At 41.2% G+C, this 20,774-nt stretch overlaps 1 protein-coding gene across 2 annotated transcripts in view; it reads left to right on the top strand.

Annotated features, from left to right (window-relative positions):
• FBXL17 (F-box and leucine rich repeat protein 17) overlaps positions 1 to 20,774 on the top strand; it is a 503,612-nt gene that overhangs the window by 403,670 nt on the left and 79,168 nt on the right. Inside the window, exon 9 of one of the 2 annotated variants that reach the window (XM_016221967.2) lies at positions 14,560 to 17,373. The exons of the other annotated variant lie outside the window; for it this stretch is intronic. Within the exon in view, the coding sequence (XP_016077453.2) occupies positions 14,560 to 14,700 (141 nt within the window). The 3' untranslated portion in view covers positions 14,701 to 17,373. Of the gene's footprint in view, positions 1 to 14,559; positions 17,374 to 20,774 lie in introns of those variants that run through there. 2 annotated transcript variants of the gene reach the window in all.

Genomic DNA, 20,774 nt, shown 5'->3' with positions numbered 1-20,774 from the left:
AAGGAGTGGTCTGACTGTACCAGATCCAACAGTCCCAAGTCGTGAGCAACATAACCATTTCGTGAGCAACCCGCAATGCCAAGTGCTCCAAAAGAAAGGGGAGATGAAAAATGGTGAGAGAGGGTGGCTGGGGCTCTAAAATCTGAACTTAAGTCCTTCACTTGAAATATCAGCATCTTGTTACTTTTGCTGATAAAACAGTTTCTCAGGGTGATTTTTCACATAGGAGCACTTTAAAGCACAGTTTTACAGCCCACTCCTGATTATTCCTGGTAATTGAAACAGGGAAAAACACATCAGCTGAAATATAGAGGTTACCATTCAACCTCATTTTAGCCAAGTGTTCCCATCTCTTCTTCCAGCCCTGTTCACCTGAACTGCTATGAAGTGGTAACTGAAAGGCCTTTCCTGTGTTTAAATATTAAACCAAGACAACGCTGGCATGAAGCTTTTTGACAGAGGTTTATTTGGTGAATCCTAGTGTTTTCTTTTTTTTTTTTTAATTTACCTTTATTGTTCAAAGTATTACTTATATTCCCCTTCTTCCCCCTTTCACCCCCTGCACCCCACACCAGCTCCCCCCAGGCCTACTGTACTATTGTCTGTGTCCATGGGTTATGCACATATGCACATAAGTTCTTTGGTTAATCTCTTCCTGTTCCCCCTCCCCCCTTCCCTCAGAGATCCCTCAGTCTGTTCCATGCTCCTATGTCTCTGGATCTAGTTTGTTCGTCAGTTTATTTTGTTCATTAGATTCCACATGTAAGTGAGATCATGTGATACTTGTCTTTCTCTCACTGGCTTATTTCACTTAGCATAATACTCTCCAGGTCCCTCCATGCTGTCCCAAAGGGTAAGAGATACTTTTTTACAGCTGCATAGTATTCCATTGTATAAATGTATCACAGTTTTTTATCCATTCATCTACTGATTTGGGCTGTTTCCAGATCTTAGCTATTGTAAATAATGCTACTATGAACATAGGGGTAGATAAGTTTTTTCTGATTGGTGTTTTGGGATTTTTAGGATATATTCCTAGAAATGGGGTCACTGGGTCAAATGGCTGTTCCATTTTTAATCTTTTGAGGAACCCCCACACTGTTTTCCTTAGTGGCTGCCCCAGTCTGCGTTCCTACCAGCAGTGTACTAGGCTTCTTTTTTCTCCATACCCTCACCAGTACTTGTTGTTTGTTGATTTATTGATTTATTGATGGTAGCCATTCTAGCAGGTGTGAGGTGGTACCTCATTGTCGTTTTCAAATTCTGCTTCCATCCCTTTACTGTCTGTGGGACTTTGGACAACTTCATCACTAAAAGCCTCAGTTTCGCCACCTGAAAAATGAGATAATATTATTTGCCCCATAGGGTTGTTATGAGATATTACAATAAAGCACTTAAACCAAAGTCATGCACACTGAAAGTACTCAATAACTGTCAACTCCTATTTCTATTATTTACTCATGTAGTATACATACCTGCTCTGGAATCATGTTTTGGATATGAACTTCCTGGCTCAGAATATTCTAGCCACGAATGTACATTTTATATGTTAAGATCTTACAAAGAAAAACTAGGCCCCCTAGACTCAGACAATTCTAAAAAACAATGGAATCTATTTTTTTTTTAAAGTTACAGTCAAACTTATAGAGGAAGAAGAAACCTAGAGTCCAGCAGATCTTAATTCTTTCTTGTGAACGGAGACAGTAAAGATTTGCCAAGCCAGACAGACAGTCCGTGTCCAGGCTGGGACTTGTTCAGTTTGTTTCTTCAGGAAAATTAGCACCTCCCTAGAACCTTTTAAGGGAGTGTGCTTATGTTTTGCTCACTTCTGTTATGGGACTGATGTATAGTGAAATTGTTGGGGTTGTGTGTGTGTGTGTGTGTTTTCAAAGGAAGAAGTAAATGGCCTACTGTTCCCCAAATGCTGTAGGGTGGATGGGCTATTTTGTTGGAGTTTGCCTAAAGGCACCCTGAAGGGTCATTGCTTTGCAGTAAATAATCTCCCTGGAACTTTGATTTGGCTTAAGTAATTATACGAAAGAATGAGGTTGCAGGATCATATTATTTTTCTCATTTAGAAATAGGAAAGGTAACAGCAGTTTCTTAAAAGAGCTCAGATTAGATCCCAGAACTCCTAAGCACCTGACTTCACAGAGTGGAAACAAGGACGGCCGGCAGAGGCTCAGGAGACAGGGCTGCTGCCCCCGGGAGGGAACCCACCGGCCGCCCAGACCAGCCCCACGGCAGCAAGTTTCCAGGGCCGGCCATGCTGCGCCTCATGAAAATTTTGTTGGGCAAGTAGTTTTTCAAAAAGAAAATCGAAACTTCCCCCCTGCCAATTTGTATTATATATTTTATTCATTTATTCAAGAAATATCTATTGAGCTGCTTTCCATGTTCCAGTTACTCTGATAGGTGACAGGTCAGAAAGAAATCAGTGAACATGATCGAGTTTCTACCCCATGGAGCCTGCGGCCTCCTGGGGGAGACAGACAAGCACATGGGCAACCACATGCTGTAAGGGATGCAAATTAATGTTCAAATCCGGCACCCAGACTTATCTGCCTTCGGCACAAAGAGCCACACTTGCATACCACACCTCCCTCGGCAGTGGCCCTGGAGCCCTGTTTCTCTGCCCCTCTGCTGTTAAGTTGCTGAAAGGGCTGACTGTGAAAACAATCGTCCTTACTTTTTACCGTTCCTTACGGCTGCTTCCACCGTCGCCCTGCCACTGCTTCTGTCTTTTCAAGGTCACTGGTGACTTCCATGTCGCCAAAGCCGGTGGCCACTTCTCTGTCCACATCCTGCTCCGTCTCTTAGCCGCCGCACCCACGTGGTAGCCGTGCCCTCCTCTGGGGGACGCCGCCCCCCCGTCGTCCCTGTCACCGTGGTCCTGGCCCTTCTCTCTCCACATCCCATACAGCTGTGCTGCCCTGCGCCTCCACGAACTCATCTGTGACGTGGAAATAAAAATAGCGCCCGTCTCAGAGGCTATTGAGAGGATTAACTGAGTTTGTACGTATGACATTCCTTACACGAAGTGAGCAATAGCAGCTCATGTGTCGTGGTAGTTAATTCTTACCGCTTTCAGCCCCCTCACGCTCCTGCTCATCAGAGTGGGTTTCTCCTTCTGAGCTGCTTTGTCAGGCCCTGCCACAGAGGCTGGTATGTCATCCTGGCTGGACAGATATGTATTGGATGACGGACGGACGGATGGACCGACGGATGGATGGATGAACCGATGATGGATGAATGGATTGGATTGTTTCCCATCTGCATTCTGTGTAACACCATGTTTCCGAGGAGGCTCCTCAGAGCCTCTGGGAATGAGAGTAGTTGAGAGGGCAGGGTGCCCGGGCCTTGCAGCTCTCAACCAGAACAACCCCACTTTTATTGCTTTATTTATTTACTTTGTTTATTTGGTTTGTTTATTTACTTAGTTATTATCTGGTTTGCAGAAGTATTGTACAGCTAAAAGCAAGTTTGATAATCGTTAGATCCCACTGCTTCTTAATAATTTGAATGCTTATAAAAGGTATCTAGGCAGAGGGGAATAAATGAATAAGATGACACCTTGGATTTAATACATTTCCTGTAGCTGGGAATTCTGAGTGTAGCCGAAAGCTGTTGGGGTCCCGGACAGCTGCAGAGTTCAGGCATCTGATGTCTGACTGGACTCTGTATGCTTTGGAGGCTGAAATGCTCTGATTTATGTAGTCTCTCTTCTGAATACCGAAAATATCACTTGTCGTAGGAGCGATTTTAAATCTACAGATTTACAGATGACTTTTATGCAGAATGAATTTTTGCTGGTAATAAATTTGTTTTAGGAAACAGGTCAAATTCATACATTCTACCTGACGGAAACTGCAGTTTTAGAAAGAAATGTTGTCGTGAGGCATCCACTGGTGATTACCACTGCCATAGGCTTTGTGTAAGAAAATAAAAACTAAAATCAAAAAGGCCATTAAGCACAAGAGAAAACACATTTCTTAGTTCTGAGTGTTTTCTCCTTCTATTGTGTTTTTCAGCTTAATTTTGCAAGTTTAATTTAGAAATACCCAGATGTGTTCCATAAATACATCACACTTACCACTCAGCAACTGCATTAATTATCTTATTAGGGCCCAGGTTTTCTCAAATACTCAATCTTTTGCTGAACTGTTTGGAGCGCTACAGATAACTGCCCGAGTGGCCTCCTCCAGGCCAGTGTCGCACACACATCTGTGTGGCTCTCATCTGCACTGCACATGCAAATCTATTTATAAAAATGTACAGCTTTGCCAGAAGGGTCAGCTCCATGGCTATCGGTTTGCGGCCTCAGGATGGCCCACATAGGGCTGCTTGCCTAGAGCTTATGCTTGGCTCGAAACATTCTTTTTGGTGGAGGATCACTTGGTGAAACAGGGAATGAAAATGTCACTAATTTTCCTCTCTGACATTGTGGTTGTCGGACTCCTGTCACACTAATCGCTAATTAGAGGCTTCAGGTTGGCGAGCCCCGAGCCCCGATTCTCGCTTAACACTGCAGGCGCTTCTGTGATCCCCACCCTCCTGGGTTCTTTGCTGCTTTCTCGCTGTGCTGATTCAAGTGAAGAGAGGCAATGCTGGTCTTAACAGGCAGCCTGCATTTCATGAAAAAGAGACAGCATGAAGCCAGGCCTGTTGTGATATTGACAGAGCATAGCACTTCCAATCATTGCCGAGCCTGAAATGGAATGACTGCATTTGACAAAATTGACTGAATTTATGAGCCTGCCGCCCCTGTCAGGTTCATTGCGTTCTCAGTATCTGTCTCTTTCTATGCTTTGGGATTTTTAGATGAGTTTTTTGCCACCGAAGAGTAAGATTTCTTACCTCTATAGTTAAAAATACATCCTTAGAGGCCTCGGGCTATCCATGTGAGGTTTAAGTAAGGATAATGGTGCATTATGGGTGGCCTGGAATCAGCTGGCTCTCATGGTTAGCAGGTGGCTTTTAGGCTCCAGTAAGATAATCCATTTTTTTCTTTTAAAGTTTATAATAAATACTTAGTCATGTGTGTCCTCTCCCACCTCATGAGTGGTCCGTTGAAGAAGCACTAGGTCCATGTGAGAAATGGGTTTTGGGGAAATTTTCCTTTCTTTAGCTGTTGGGAAGGTCAGGGGGTTGGCTTCTTTGGCCACACCCAACTAGAAATCTAAGACCAATACCGAAGGAGAAGAAACCAGTCTAGTTTTACCATATTCAAAGAACAGACCTTTTGTTTCAGGCAGTGATAAATATTTGAAATAATAAAAAAAGAAGATGGACTAATAAGCTGTGGGAGCCAGTTTCCTTCTCCAGAGTCCCTGACTCCGAGTGTAAGGTGGAGGGCGGCCCAGGAGGTGGATGAGTGCGTGTTACCTTTCAGTCATCTTTGTTCAGATCGTGCCTTCAGACTCCCGAGTGCAGAAACCACCTGCACCCTCTCAGCTCTTCAGTGGGAAGCTTTAGACCAGCAAGTCTCAACCTGAGCTGCACTTGGGAATCTCCTGGGAGCTGTAAAAATACTGCTGCCTGGGTCCCACTCCTCCAGGAATCGGTTACAGTTAGTCTGGGATATGGCCTGGGCACTGGGGGTTTTAAAGACCCCCCAGGCGATTCTAATGAGTTGTTGGGCTGAGAACCACTGTATTCTTTCTTATATTCTTGGTTGCAGACACAGTTTAATTCATTCCACATCAATAAACATGTATCAGACATTTGTTATATACAGGGTGCCCCCAAAAAAGTATACACACATTAACAGCTGATAGCTCAGTTTTGAAAATGAAATGTATTTTAATAAACACTGCCTTTATAATTATTCAAAGTGTATATACTTTTGGGGGCAACACCCTATATGAGTTACTATGGGGTTCATGGAGAAGGCCTGGGCATGTCTGAGGAAGGAAGAGCAGAGGAAGGGAATGTGAAGTTGCCTGCAGAGTAGAGAAAAGGAGCAGCCAGGGTGCTCTGACTCACACCCAGAATCATTTTCACAGCCCACACTAGGCTGGGGAAGACCCTTTCCCTCATTGTGGGCTCTGCCTGCAGCCCATTCATGCCTAGTTAGCTACTGCTTTATCCTGCAGGTGGCTGGGAAGCTTAGCCTTGCTGCTGAAGAGAAAGAGGAGATGAGCTGAGAGGCTGTAAAAGTGGTGCCGAATTCCCGGTGTCCCGGGCCTCCCTGTTCCATAGAGAAACATCACCAGGATGTGACATGTCACCCAAAGGGGGATGTGAGAAGTCCTGCCACAAAGGGAGGGAAATAGAATCATAAAAATCTCCCCAGGCCTGCAGAGTGCATGCTGTTGGCTGAGCAGTGTGCTGGAAAAATCAATGTATTGTCTGCTCTTTCATATTTTTTTTCTTAGTGTCCTATTTAAAATATTTTAAACTGTACTTAGGTGATTCATCTCATTTACATAAAAATTTGAGCTATTAACTAAAATTTGCATTACCCTTATTTTACTCATTTTAATGTGTGCCCATCGTGGGGCCAGTGGGCACTTGCTGAAAGAGCAGTTGGATCTCGTTTCAATATGCATTGTCCAGGATAACTTCTGCAGGCACCAGGTGAACGCCAGGTTCCATAATAGCCAGAGAGCCAAAAAACTCAGAGAGAGACAGACTCCGGAGGCGTATTGCCCGAGAGACAACACTCTGCCTCTGGGCCCCCAGGACTCAGCCCCTGGGGCTGTTAGCAGTGAGTGACATTGCCCAGGGAGAGCGTGAAGAATGACAGACCAGTGTGAGGGCAGGAGCCCTGAAGGAGGAGGCAGGAGCTGAGTGTGCTGTTTGTGACACCTTCACAGACATACTTTGGGGCCCCTACTTTTCCCACCTGCAGACAGGGGGATCCACTTTCTTCACCAGCCCCCTCCTCAGAGAAGTGCTGTCTGAAACAAGAACGTACCTCAGTTATACGCCTGGGTGCTGTATGGGCTGGAGAAACATGACTACAAATCTTACAAAGCAAGGGACAGATTCTTTTATTCCAGTTTACGAGCGGGTTTCCTTTCTTTCCCGAATAACGCGTGTATATTTAGTGCATGCCATCCCCAGGCTGATGCCTCCTTGCCCGTCACCAGCCCACTTAAATGTCACTTCCCTTGCGAAGCCCTTTCCAGCCCTCCTGGAGGAGGTCAGGCGCCCAACTAGGCTCCCAGGCACAGCAGCCTGCACTCTGCCAAGAAAGCACGCCCGGGCTTGGCCGCCACTGGTCTCATTTTCCCTCTTTCCTGCTCTAAGAGGGTGGGCCACGTCTTTCCCGAGGCCCGTCCTACCTGTGGGACATGGAACAACGTGCTGATGGGCGGGAGAGAGGAAGGAAAGCCTTGCAGTGTGGGCAGGGGGCAGCTGGCCCTGCCCGGAGGCTCTCGTTGGTCTGCTTCAGAGCCTCCCGTGGCCACAGCACCATGGCAGTGTCCCACGGGCCAGTGACACCCATTGGTACTTATATTCCCACAGAGCAGCTATTTTGAAGAGATTATAAAGGACTTTGAAATGAATTTGCATGTAAACTGCAGTCATTTTTCTTAATTGCTGCTGGAAAATGAACGTCCGTGAAGCTGTGTGGCCCCTGGGTGCAGTGCTGATTCCGTCGGAGCCACAGTTCATCGGTAACTGGGGGCATCAATGCTTAGGTGCCTGGAAACAGTAGGTCCTCATTGAATGCTCTTCCCTTAACCTCCCCCTCCATTCTTACTGGAATGTGGACATACTTTTATTGTGCCTTATTAGTCATTTGGGTGAAAAAATTAACAAACTATTTGCAAGTATTTCACCAAAATAAACCATGCTGAAGAGAAGAAATGTGTTTACTTACTCCCTCCTGCATGAGAGAGCCTAGTACTGACGAGAACAGGGCTCCTCAGTGAGGAGCCCACGCAGGTTGTTTGGAGAGGTTTTCTTCTCCGGACTGTACCACCCCGTTGCAGTATTGTCTACTTGCTCCCTGCAACAACAAACATCACACACCACTGTGACAATGAAAACAAGAATGACAAAAAGGCATGCAGAATTGCTGACGCCCAAGAAATCAGCATGTAGAAATGGCATTGTTTTGAATCAGGAGATCTGTCCACAGATTCCACTGTGTTACCAGATAACTGTGACATTACAAAGGACCTTAAATGTCACAAAATTTCTAAATCTTCCTAGGCCTGCCACCCTGGACAGACTGCTAATGCTCCAAACTAAAGTTTTAAAATTTCTGAACCATGTGGGTTTTTGCAAAGTTTTGGAGACCAAATCCTGTGCAGTGACCATTCACGTGCTTCTCAGTGTTATCCGGCCAGTGTAGTGTGTCACTGATCTCCAGCTAGGAAGGCTGCCCTCAATTAATCTGAAGGCTAGCCTAGTCATTTCCTGAGTACTGCCTGATGACCACACGACTCAGCAAAAATTGCAGAATCACCATCATGAGCTATTTTGGTCTCCTGTGCAAAATTATTGGAAACCCAGGGAAGGTGTATCTGGAAAGAGGCACCCGGTGATGTCAGATGGAAAGGAGAGTAACGCAGAGAATCGCCTTGGGTATGAACTTCAAGGATTAAAGGCGTTTGGAGCTGCTGTAATGTCAAGACTTTAGAGATTGCTACCACTGTAGATGGGACAGTCTGGGAACAAGGTGAGCTTATCTTCACATTTTCCAATGCAGTATTATTTGGTACTTTTTTATTTACTCAATAAGCATTCATTAATCAACTTCTATATTGATTTAGCCAACAAATATTTATTGAGTACTTACTGTGCCCTGGTCATTCTCTAGGTGCTAGGGATTTGGCAGTGAGCAGAAACAGCCAAAACTCAAGTCTCGTGAGTTTATATTCTGATGGGGCGAGAATATGCCAGGCAGTGTGTGTAAGACTGAGAACAGCGATGACTACACTCCTTGTTGTCAAGGAACTTAGAGCCTAGGAATAATACAATACATTTGATTGTTGTTGGTATTGGTATTTTAAATAGTGTTCACTTTTTGCAGGGAACCTTTCTCCATTTAAAAAAAAAAAAAAAAGTGATTTTAAGAGGTTTCCAGGCATACCTCAGAGATACTGTGGGTTTGGTTCCAGACCACTGCAATAAAGGGAGTAGCACAATAAAGTGAGTCATAATCTTTCTGCTGGTGGAGGGTCTTGCCTTCAATTTGTAAAAAATGCAACATTTTGAAGCGCAATAAAGTGAAGCACAGTAAAACGAGGTATGCCTGAATTATATCCCTAAGTGTGATTTTCATATGCTCGCACGTGTCAAGCATTTCTCCCCTAACGATAAACATGTCCTGTTTTATAACACAAGTCAAAGAGGAAATAAGAGTCCTTTATATAAATGGATTCCTCAGCAAATTTTATCAGAAATTCTGTTTTTTGAACAATAGGGATCTTTGGGGAGATAATTCAGTCCTAGGCTTACACTTCTCTGGAACTTCCCAGGGAATGTATTCATAAGGAGGTGAGGAAACAGTATGATGGCCTGGGTGGTTAAATGGGTAAACTGAGTCTTGGAAACCGAAGGTGAGCTCCTCATCCTTCCACGGCAGCAGCAGTAATAGAATGAAACTATCGTGTGATTTACCTTAATTAGCACAGCGATTTGCCTCACATTTTCAAAAAGTGCTAATAGATGTTACCTCAAAATAGATTAAAATGCCAGACAAATTGCTACTACCTTAAAAAGAGTTATAATAATTTTGAAAATGTAAATTATGGTTATGCAGTCTTTGGAGAGAACTGTAAAATCCAATATTTCTTATATTTAAAAACCCTGCGGTACCTGTTTTTTTCCCCTTTAATCACAGTAATTTCTTCAAATGACATCGCTGCATATTTCTTTAGGAAGATACGGTGCATTTTCCAAATTGCATGTGTAATATAGGAGCTGCCATTGATAGAGGAAAAGAAATTGAATACCGAAAACCAGGGATCCTGGGGAAATTTTTTAAAATTTTTATCTTTATGTTTCTTTTTTATATTACATGCATTTTATGAGTTGGAACAAGGAATAGTTCTTTCCATCCTGGCTAATGGAGCTGTGCATGACAAAACGTCTGCGAACTTTGTGTGTAGGCACAGTGATTTAAAACGGTGTGGACCCTCCTGGCGTCTTACACTGAACTTCTCTAAGGCACCACAATGCTTATGGAGTCTGTACAAAGAGGTGAACGTAATTTGTACTTCTGAGTAAATGAAAGTAAGTTTCGTGTACAGCTTGTCACACTGTATCGCCAGGAGACACTGTAAGTAAAAGATGGAACTTTCCCTAGTGGGACCACATGTATTTCCCTGAATACCTTCTACCCAGCAAAGCTCTAGAATGGAATATCTGTGTTTCCCCCACTGCTTTGTTTTCTAGAATTTACAGAGTGCAGTTAACAAAAAGATTGCTTAGAAGACACATTTGTCCACAGAGGAGCTGCAGTACCGTTTTTCATGCGGCTGTACAAAGTCAGAGCACTGTCTGTTCTTGCCCATAGCCTATGAAGGCCAGAGAATTAACACAGCCTCAACTATAAGTGTGTCTTTCTTTATACAAGAGAAATAGGTAAATTGAATTTTGCTAAACAAAAGGATATATAAAACACATTGGGAGAGCTGACAAAATAGGTTAACCCTATCATGAAAATCTTTGCTAAAGGGATCAATTATTCTTTAATTTATTTACTTCATAAATCCATAGCTTCATGTGTCAAGTTTGCGCAAGGTGAATTGTATCTCTTCCTGCAAAGCAGTTAGTGCAGAGATATTTTCTGTTTTTAAAAACTGGACGCCCAAAACAAATGACCTGTCCTCCCTAGGTATAGGGTATGAACTTGCTCCAGGCCCTTGTGTAGTTTAGAAAAGGCGAGCCCGAGAAGGCAGTCCCATCTTTACCGTGGGTTAAATGGTTTCTCTTCTCTGTCCTTCCACCTCTTCTCAGCTCATTGTTCCTTGAACGCTAAGTGTCTTGGTGCATGTTTATTTCCCTTGTGCTGTGATGCAGGTTTTCTGAGAATTGTCTCTGCTCAGGTGACATCAGCTCCCCCTTAGTGAGCTTGATCTCCTCTGGTTGCTTTCTGGCAGGAGCGCAACCTAACTGTAGCATGGGGAACGTCAGGTAAAGAGAAGGGGGCTTTCCGGGAAGTGTGTTATTGAGGAAAGTTCTGAAATCTCCCCCAGAGAGTATTAGATAAAATAGCTGCTTCTGGTATATGAAGTATATTTTAAAGGTTACTTCTGTGGTTATTTTATTTTGAACATTATAACTAATGCTATAGAGATTTATTTCTGAAATATCTCAGATGTGGAGCAATATTGAGCATCACTGTAGAGAACTGGTCGTCCTAACGTGTTGTTAATTAACTCATGCCCTCGGTGACCGTGCCTGAATAATAATAAAAGCTACCTTTTGGGGGCCTTTTTTAAAGTCTGTCACAGTGTTAGGCATATTTCTGCATTTAATCCTTTATAACAGTCCTACGATACAAGTACTTTTATCCTGTTTTTACAGTTGAAAAAAATCAAATCTTAAAGAAGTAAAGTAAAACCAGGATTCAAACCTGTTTCTGGTTGACTGTAAAGTCCATGGTGTGAACACAGTTGCCATGTTTCTTCTCTGCATGCGAACAGCTCGATAGCCTCAATAAAGGCGGAGACTTTTGTTCAGGTGGAAGAGATCAACAAGTAAGGAGATGATGGCAATGCAGTGTGAGAGTGCTTAAATAAAAGACAGATCTCACAGGGTGCCAGCCAGGGGTGCACAGAGAAGGGGTACCTAACCCAACCTCCTGGGCAGATAGGCTTCCTTAGGGAAGGCTTCCTGAAGGAGGAAATACTTGAACTGAATATGAGTTTCTCAGGAAATTGTTGGTCTTTGAGATTATTAGTATATTAGTGTCTAGCTGTGCCTTGCTCTTGCCTTCCTTCCTTCCTTCCTTCCTTCCTTCCTTCCTTCCTTCCTTCCTTCCTTCCTTCCTTCCTTCCTTCCTTCCTTTCTATTTATTTCTTTTTTTAGTTTGTTACTGTTTTATCATTCATTCACCAATAACTAGGCCTGGCACTAGGCCTGGCTCATAAGTAAAAATGATCTTATGGATCTTACATTGGAGCAGGAGAAATAGATATGAAACAAAACAATTATAAACTAACTTTATAATGTAAATGCTACAAGGAAAAGTAGGCAGTATTGGAAGAGTGAATAACTAGAAACCTTACCTCATTGGGCGAGGAGAGCAGGGATAGGGCGGTGATCAGAATTACTTGGGAAATGGCATTGAAGCTAAGAGCTCAAGAATGAGTGGGGTGGGAAAGGTGAAGGAGAATGTAGTCAATAATATTGTGATAACTTTGCATGGTAATAGAGGGTTACTAGACTTGTGATCACTTTATAAAGAATATAAATGTTGAGTCACTGTGCTACACACCTGAGACTAATATAATATTGTATACCAAAGGAGTTTAATATTTTTTTAAAGAATGAGTAGGAAATAGGCATGAGAAGGTGGTGGTTTTAAAGGGAAGTGTAGTAAAAAGTATCCCAGGTAAAGAGAACAACATGTGCAAAGTCCCTGAGGCCAGACAGAACTTGAGCAGCTTGATAATCTGAAATTAGGTCTGGTGGCTTGATAGTGTAAAAAACATGCTAGAGAGAGAGATAGGGCTAGATGATTCATGACCTTCTAAATATACTGTTATAAGCTGCCTCAGCTCAGGCAAGACTTAGAACATAAATTTAAATTTAAAAAATTAAAAATGATATTGCTTAAAAATCCTAAGATCACCAGTTCATATTCTCAACTCTAATTTATCAGTTCTTCTTTTGTTATTCAAAAATATTTTCTTCTTGTTTTTGAAAACAAAATGTTATATATCATATCTATATCACAAAAAGCATTGACTGCATGCCGTGTTTGAATTTAGAGTAAAACTTGATTTACATACGAGCAAGTCTTGAATAGAGAGATATTCTGAAAAAGATTAGGTATCATCAATAATGTTGCATCAATTTTTTTTTAAATGTAAAGGTCCTGCCTTTTTTAAAAATATATATTTTATTGATTTCAGAGAGAGGAAGGGAGAGAGAGAGAGTTGAAACATCAATGATGAGAGTCATTGATCGGCTGCCTCCTGCACACCCTTGACTGGGGGTCAGGCCCACAACCCGGGCATGTGCCCTGACCGGGAATCGAACCACAGTCTCCTGGATCCTTGGTCGATGCTCAACCACTGAGCCACGCCCGGTTGGGCGCAACTCTCAAATTTTAAAACAAAGATTATATAGCCCAGCCAGCATGGTTCAGTGGTTGAGCGTCAACCCATGAACCAGGAGATCATGGTTCTGATTCCTGGTCAGGGCACATGCCCGGGTTTTGGGCTTAATCCCCAGTGAGGGGCATGCAGGAGGCAGCCGATCAATGACTCTCTCTCATCATTGATGTTTCTATCTTTCTCTCCCCCTCTCCCTTCCTCTCTTTGAAATCAATAAAAACATTTTTTTAAAAGTTTATATATAACGGTTTTCCAGATCACCCAGAAAACATCACATTATTTCAGAATAGTGCAGATGACTGAACATCATGGTCATCACACTTCTAAGCAGGCTTTCAAAGGCAAACAGCAAGGGTTGCATGTTGTTTTAGGGCTTTCCTGAGGGTCCTAATCTTTTCCAGTAGCGGATGGACACGGAGAGGGAGCACAGAAGTGTGTAGCACAGCCCCCTCCTTTCAGACCGGCTTACTTGGTACAAATGAAATATTGATGTATTTGAAAATGCCCAAGTGTTCGATAAAGATTTTAAATAAAGCTACCTAAAAGTTGTGGTTCTTAGGTTAATCATTTATTTATCTAAAGGATGAGGGAAGCTGTCTACTTCTGTGATATGAACTGCAATCAGCTTAAAAATAATTGACAAATTAATCCCTTCACAGCACAGCGATTGTAAAGGTGTTAGTTTTAATTAGGCCTGTCTGATTGCCTTGTCTAATCAAGAATCAAGGTGGTATCTTTGATGGTTAAGGTCTAGTGGGGCCATCCCTGACCTGTCAGCCATGTATGTTTTAATTATTGATTCCTCGCATTTCAGCCCTTTTAACAGAGGGACTTGAAGTTTGCAATACCTTAACATTTAAAGGGAAGAAAAATAAACATTTCCCAGCACTTCTATCTAGAATCTTGTGTATTCTCTCCACCAAAGTACAGTTTTGTCCTAAGAAGCCTGTCAGGTTGACGACAAAGTCAAACGCGCGTTCCAGCGCGCCCTTCCTGCAGCCTGCCTCCCAAGCGCTAGATCCTCCGTGGACGCTGGCGGGGTCCTGGCCGTCACAGCGATCCATGCTTCTCGAAAACACATTTGATTTCTCAGCATCATATGTCTTTTACAAAGTCTGTAAGGGCGAATGTCGTATTTAGGAAACCGGGGCGGTCAGACAAGCAGAGACCTGCGTCCCCTCACTAAGCACTTGCTCGCTCTGCTGAGCAGCAGTGAGGGGAGGGGCCTGGCGCCACCCTCAGCACCCGTGAGCGCGGCGGCTGGCGGCCTCGGTGGTGCACGTGCGTGACGGTGGCTCTTCTCTGGTTTCAGGTCAATGAAGTGACGGTGGAGCAGCTGGTGCAGCAGTACCCCCACATCACCTTCAGCACCGTCCTCCAGGACTGCAAGAGGACCCTGGAGAGAGCCTACCAGATGGGCTGGACCCCCAACATGTCAGCCGCCTCCTCCTAACGCCCCTGCCACGCTCAGGCCACGGGGATTGGTTGGCAGGGCAGACAGGAGTCGGCGATGTGGGGCGGGCGATCTCTTGGGAAGGTTTTAACTGTCACCCGTCTGTGTGTGTCCCCGAGTGTGTGTATTTGTGTCTCGTTTGCCTACTGCCTAGCATAAGCGCAATTGCTGTTTATTCCCCAGTGAGCTGGTTTTTTTCCTTAAAAGTTAAAGATTTTAAAAGCCACAAGCCTTTTTGTTTTTAAGTTCAGAGGCTTATTTCTCTAAAAAAGTGTTTTTACTGTGGAATAAAAAATAAATATTGAACCTGTTATTTTGAGCTTCTGATTCCTGCCAGTTGGTGACGCCCTAAAACGAAGGCAACTGCGTTCTTTTCTGGTGAGATAGACTTGTGCCCTTCTGCTGTGACGGCCAGAACATGAGGGACGTCACACTAGCTGGAAGCCTGGGAACCATATACATGCACACGCGAACCAGGGCAGTTTCTCTCTAGGTCACTTTCTGACAGGGGCCTTCCTCCAGGCCACCGGGAGAGCACGCTGTCCACTGTGGCTCTGCCTAACCCTGCGTCCACAGGTGGCCATTTGCTATCTGGTAGGTGACTTAGGGACTAGACAGGATAAAGCCTTTTGTGAAATTGTTATGTGGAGGCAACAATCCCCTGGTCAGCTCACAAAAGTTAATTATTCATTATTCTACAAATGTGTTGTGTTGAGTACTAAATATTTTAGTTGAGTTTTACGTTAACATTGTGTTAGCTTTTATTTCATGGATAGTAATTGGTCTGGATGTATTTTAATGATATTTGGAGCTAATCTTAGCATTATCCACATTAAAGCCACCAATGTAATTAATAGTGTGAAGTTATTTTTTAAAACTCTACAGATCATTTAATTATTTTTGTTAATTTGGGTAATTATGAAATTATATTTCTGAGATTTGGGGGTAGTCACATAAATAGAATATGAATGAGTGAGATAGAAGTAGACAATCTGTTGTTGTTGCTTTGCTTTGGGCTTTAGAACAGGTCTTTTGGTTATACGCATGTTATTTTTTTTAATAGTTCTTATGCTATTGCAAAGATCTATTGCTGGTTTATGTATGAGTTAAGAAAAATTATAAAATCTTTTCATTAAGATTCTGTTTACACTTGTCAGAAATAAGCGTTTCTTTGTTTAAAGATTGACACCTTTCAGTTAAAAAAATATCTGTGTAAATGAATATATGTTTTGATTTCACATATCTTTACAATTAATTCATAGTAGGGACTCAGGCTCAAATAACCTTTCCTGTGTCTAGATTTATAATCAAGACAGCAGGGAGCCTTTTTACACTCAAAAGTGATTATCTTTCCCAATAGAGCTAGATACAAAACCCTGACTCGTAAGTTTGCTATTTATTCTTCCCCAGTGTGGACATAGCTGTTGTTGTTTTTTGGTCTTTAACAGGTATACTAAGGTTTGAGTTTCACTTTCTGTAAGTCCCAGTATTGCTAAAATGAGACTAGCTATAAGAAACAAAAAAAATAGCTTTACATTCAAATGCCATTCACATATTTATAATGACTCCAAAAAAATGTAAACAACTGTGTGTTTTTTTTTTTATTATGTTAGCATGTTTCTGATGTGACATTGTTTTTTGCTTTTAATCCAAATCAGTTGGGAAAATCTAGCCAGTACCCATCAAGGGTATTTTATTCAGTCACTAAATGGATTACTAATTTAATTTGAAGGGAATGAAGTTTGTGTAAGAAAATAAAAAGCTGTTTACTATTTATAAACTGTAATTCTTCTTAAACATCAAACTGTATTGTTTTCATATTCATTTCCCCTCCACTGAAAAATATCTTAAATCATAATATTTTAACTGGTTTTTAATCCAAAACTAATTTATAAGACAGTATGTATAGTAATAGTAGCTTGAGTGAATAAGCAAAAGTTTAATTTTTATATATGTCACACTATATTTTAAATAGTTAAAAAAAGACTAAAGAAGGGAGCGCCATCAATGATATAGATGGTGCCATTTCAGTTCAAACTTGTAATAATCTTTGGAGTGTTACAGTTTGGTTGTCAATGGTTTCAGAAGTGTATAATTGATTTTTTTAGTGTTGCATTGTTTGACTCTAAAGTACAGCACTATAACATGCTTTAGCTTGGGTTCGGGGGGTGGGGGGGACTTGCACTTATTCTTTAAGATGTTGACTAATCCAGAAAGCCTGATGCAACATAACCTGGAAAACCGCTTTGGTATATTTGTAGAAATCTCTAGAAATATCATATCCAGCCTCGAAGCATTAATCTCAAAAAAAAAACAACCAGAAAAAACATTACCTTGAGTGATCCTGTGATGGTTGTTGAATGTGTTCTTATTAGATGCTTTGAAATGAGGCTTAAAATGATTTTTCTGGGCAATATAGAATTTCTTTTTTCTTTTGCTTAGAATGTCCTAAATGTATGTGAACACGTTTCATGCAGGGCTTTCCATCCTCTCCAGGACGTCAACAGTATTTTCAGAATAAAGACTATGAAATATATTGCCGTAGTGGAAAATTCTGGTCCTTTGTCTTTAATGTCTTTTTGAGTGGATAAAGGAAATTTACCTGGTTTGTAGTTTCTATATTTCTGTGAATCTTTTGACCTTGCAATGGGTTGCAATAAAAGAGAAACAAAACACTGTGTCTTGTGTTTTATTTTAGAGACAATCGGTGGTCTCCCTGGTGCTGGTCGGGCGTGAGGCAGGCAGGGGCGCGTGTCCTTGTGCGTTTCACTAGGACCTTATGCAGGTTTGACTAACCCAAGACAATAAATAAGACTGGGCGTAGGAGGTTCTAATTTGGCTAGTGATTACTAAGATATGATTAAAATTCAAGGGTTTAAACAAGTGGTTTGTTTAAAATCCCATTCCCTAGAAACGCATTCATTTACTTCGCCACTTTTTCAATTTTTTAAAAGTAAATCAACACATTTATTGTGTAAAAAACCTGTGCCAGGCACTGGGCATGTATAGATCCCATCCTCAAGTTGCTCATAGCCTAGCAAGGAGACATTCTTGAAAACCAGCAATAGCAATGGAGCACAACAGGGATAATGGCATAATTAAGGGGAGGACTCATAGGACAGAGTAGCAGTTCTGGGAAGGAAGAGCTTCACAGAGGAGGAGCTGTTTCAAAAACTTTAATTTATTGGGCTAATAACATTATACAACGTTTAGGTGTACATTTCTATAACTCATCAGCCTCCACCTACTCCCTTTTTCCCCCGGTAACCACCAAACTGTTGTCTGTGTCTATGAGTTTGTGTTTTCTTTGTTCGTTTGTTGCTTTGTGTTTTTTATCCCACATACCGTGCATTTTTTGTCTGTTTCTATCTGACTTATCTCACTTAGCGTGATGCTCTCAAGATCCATACATGTTGTCACCAATGGCAACATTTTGGCATTATCTTATGACTGAGTAGTATTTCGTTGCATATATGTGCCACATCTTTATCCAGTCATCTGCTGAAGGACACTTAGGTGTGACCATGTCATGACTATTGTGAATAGTGCTGCAATGAATATAGTGGTACATATATCTTCGCAAATAAGCGTTTTCAAGTTTTTTCGGTTTGTTATTTCTTGTCTTATTGATAATAGCCATTCTAACAGGTGTGCAGTGGTATCACATTGAGATTTTGATTTGCATCTCCCTTATAGGTAGTGAAGTTGAGCATCTTTTCACATGATTTTTGGCCATCTGTATGTCTTCTTGGGAGAAGTGTCTGTTCAGGTCCTCTGCCCATTTTTTAATTAGATTGTTTGTTTTTGTTGAGTTGTAAAAGTTCTTTATGTATTTTGGATATTAGCCCCTTATTGGAGATATCATTTACATTTATCTTCTCCCATTTGGTTGGTTGCCTTTTGTTTTGTGGATGGTTTCTTTTGCTGTGCAGAAGCTTTTTAGTTTATTTTTGCTTTTACTTCTCTTGCCTTTAGGGTCAAGTTCACAAAAACCCCTTTGAGACCAAGGTTCATAAGCTTTGTACTTACGCTTTCTTCTGTGTATTTTATTGTTTCAGGTCTTATATAAAAGTGTTTAATCCATTTTGAGTTACTTTTTGGGTACCATGTCAGATAGCAATCTAGTTTCATTCCTTTGCATGTGGCTTTCCAATTTTCCCAGCACCATTTATTGAAGAGACTCTCCTTTCTCCATTGTATGATGTTGGCTCTTTTGTCAAAAATTAGTTACCCATATATGTGTGAGTTTATTTCTGGGCTTTCAATTCTGTTCCATTAATCTGTGTGTCTTTTCTCTGCCAGTACAATACTGCACTGGTCATTGTAGCTTTGTAGTATACTTTTAAGTCAGGGAGTATGATACCTCTGGCTTTTTTCTTTTTTGTCAGAATTGTTTTGGCTATCTGGGGCCTTTTGTGGTTCCATACAAATTTGAGGATTTTTTGTTGTTGTTGTGCTATTTCTTTGAAAAATGTCATTGGATTCTGGTGGGGATTGTATTAAACCTGTATATTGCTTTAGGTAATATAGCCATTTTAACTATGTTAATTCTTCCAATCCATGAACATGGAATATCTTTTTATTTCTTTGTGTCTTCAATTTCTTTCAGCAATATTTTGTAGTTTTTAGTGTATAGGTTCTTCACTTCCTTTGTTAAGTTTATTCCTAGGTATTCTATCCCTTTTGTTGTAATTGCAGATGGAATTCTTAATTTTTTTCTGATATTTCATTGGTAGTATATAGAAACGCAAAATATTTTTTACATTGATTTTTGTATCCTGCAAATTTACTGTATTTGTTTGTTGTTTTTAATAGTCCTTTGATGGAGTCTTTAAGGTTTTCTTATATAGAATCGTGTCATCTGCAAAGTGACAGTTTCTTCATTCCCAATTTGATGCCTTTTATTTATTTCTCTTTCCTAATTGCTCTGACTAGGACTTACAGGACTATATTGAATAACAATGGGGAGAGTGGGCATCCTTGTCTTGTTCCTGATCTTAGAGGAAAAGCTTTCAGTTTTTCCCCTTTGAGTATTATATTAGCTGAGGGTTTGTCAAATATAGCCTTCATTAGGTTGAGGTGCATTTAGAACTATACCCATTTTATTGAGTGTGTTAATCATAAATGGATGTAGTATCTTGTCAAATGCTTTTCTCCATCTATTGATATGATCATATAATATTTATCTTTTATTTTGTTACTGTGGTCTTTGCATCCCTGGAATAAACCCCACTTGATTGTAATGTATTATCTTTTTAATGTATTGTATTCGAGTTGCTAATGTTTTTCTTAGAATTTTTGTACCTATGTTCATCAGAGATATTGACCTGTAATTTCCTTTTTTTATGTTGTCCTTGCCTAGTTTTGGTTCCAGGGTAATGTTGGCTTTGTAAAATGAGCCAGGAAGTATTCTGAGGAGAAGCTTTTAAGGAGGGTTAAGGAGTAGAATAAATTTACCAAATTTACTGTGGGAAAGGAAGGGCAACCTTGAAAATGAAAAAAATATGTACGAAGGCATGAGGAAATAAGACAGAAAGGTATGTTCAGGGACTTTGGGATAACTGAGTAAAGTAAGAGTGGAGGGCATGTTCTGTAGGGGCAGAGGGTGGAAAGAGGTTCTATGGCTAATCATGAACTTTTCATGGCCTACTAAAGAGATTGGACTTGTAGGGAAAATCAGATCCACTGGAAAAGTCTTGCACTAAATTCAACAGGTAAAATTTTAAATGCAGAACTTAGATTTCTGGCAATGTGGTGAGTGAGATAAAGATCCCAAAAGATTTTCTGCTATGTAACATCTAAAATTTTTCATTAAAATATTTTAAAACCCTTTTCAGTTGGCTAGATGTGTCTGCAGGAAAGCAAAAGAAAACTCTTGTGGTCAGGATCAGAATGGGAACATCTATCTAGATCAGGGGTTAGCAAACTATGGTCCCTAGCCAGACATGGCCAGATGCGTATTTTTGTAAAGAGAGTTTAATTGGAACACAACCACACACATTGTGTTCTCTACAGCTGCTGTTATGCTAGACAGAGTTAAGTCATTTTGACAAAGGCCATGTGGTACATAAAGT

The sequence above is a fragment of the Miniopterus natalensis genome, chromosome 3 (genome assembly GCF_054644295.1).
Source record: "Miniopterus natalensis isolate mMinNat1 chromosome 3, mMinNat1.hap1, whole genome shotgun sequence".
Lineage (NCBI taxonomy): Eukaryota > Metazoa > Chordata > Mammalia > Chiroptera > Miniopteridae > Miniopterus > Miniopterus natalensis.
The sequence above is the reverse complement of the archived record's forward strand: the minus strand, read 5'-3'. Positions and strand labels throughout refer to the sequence as shown.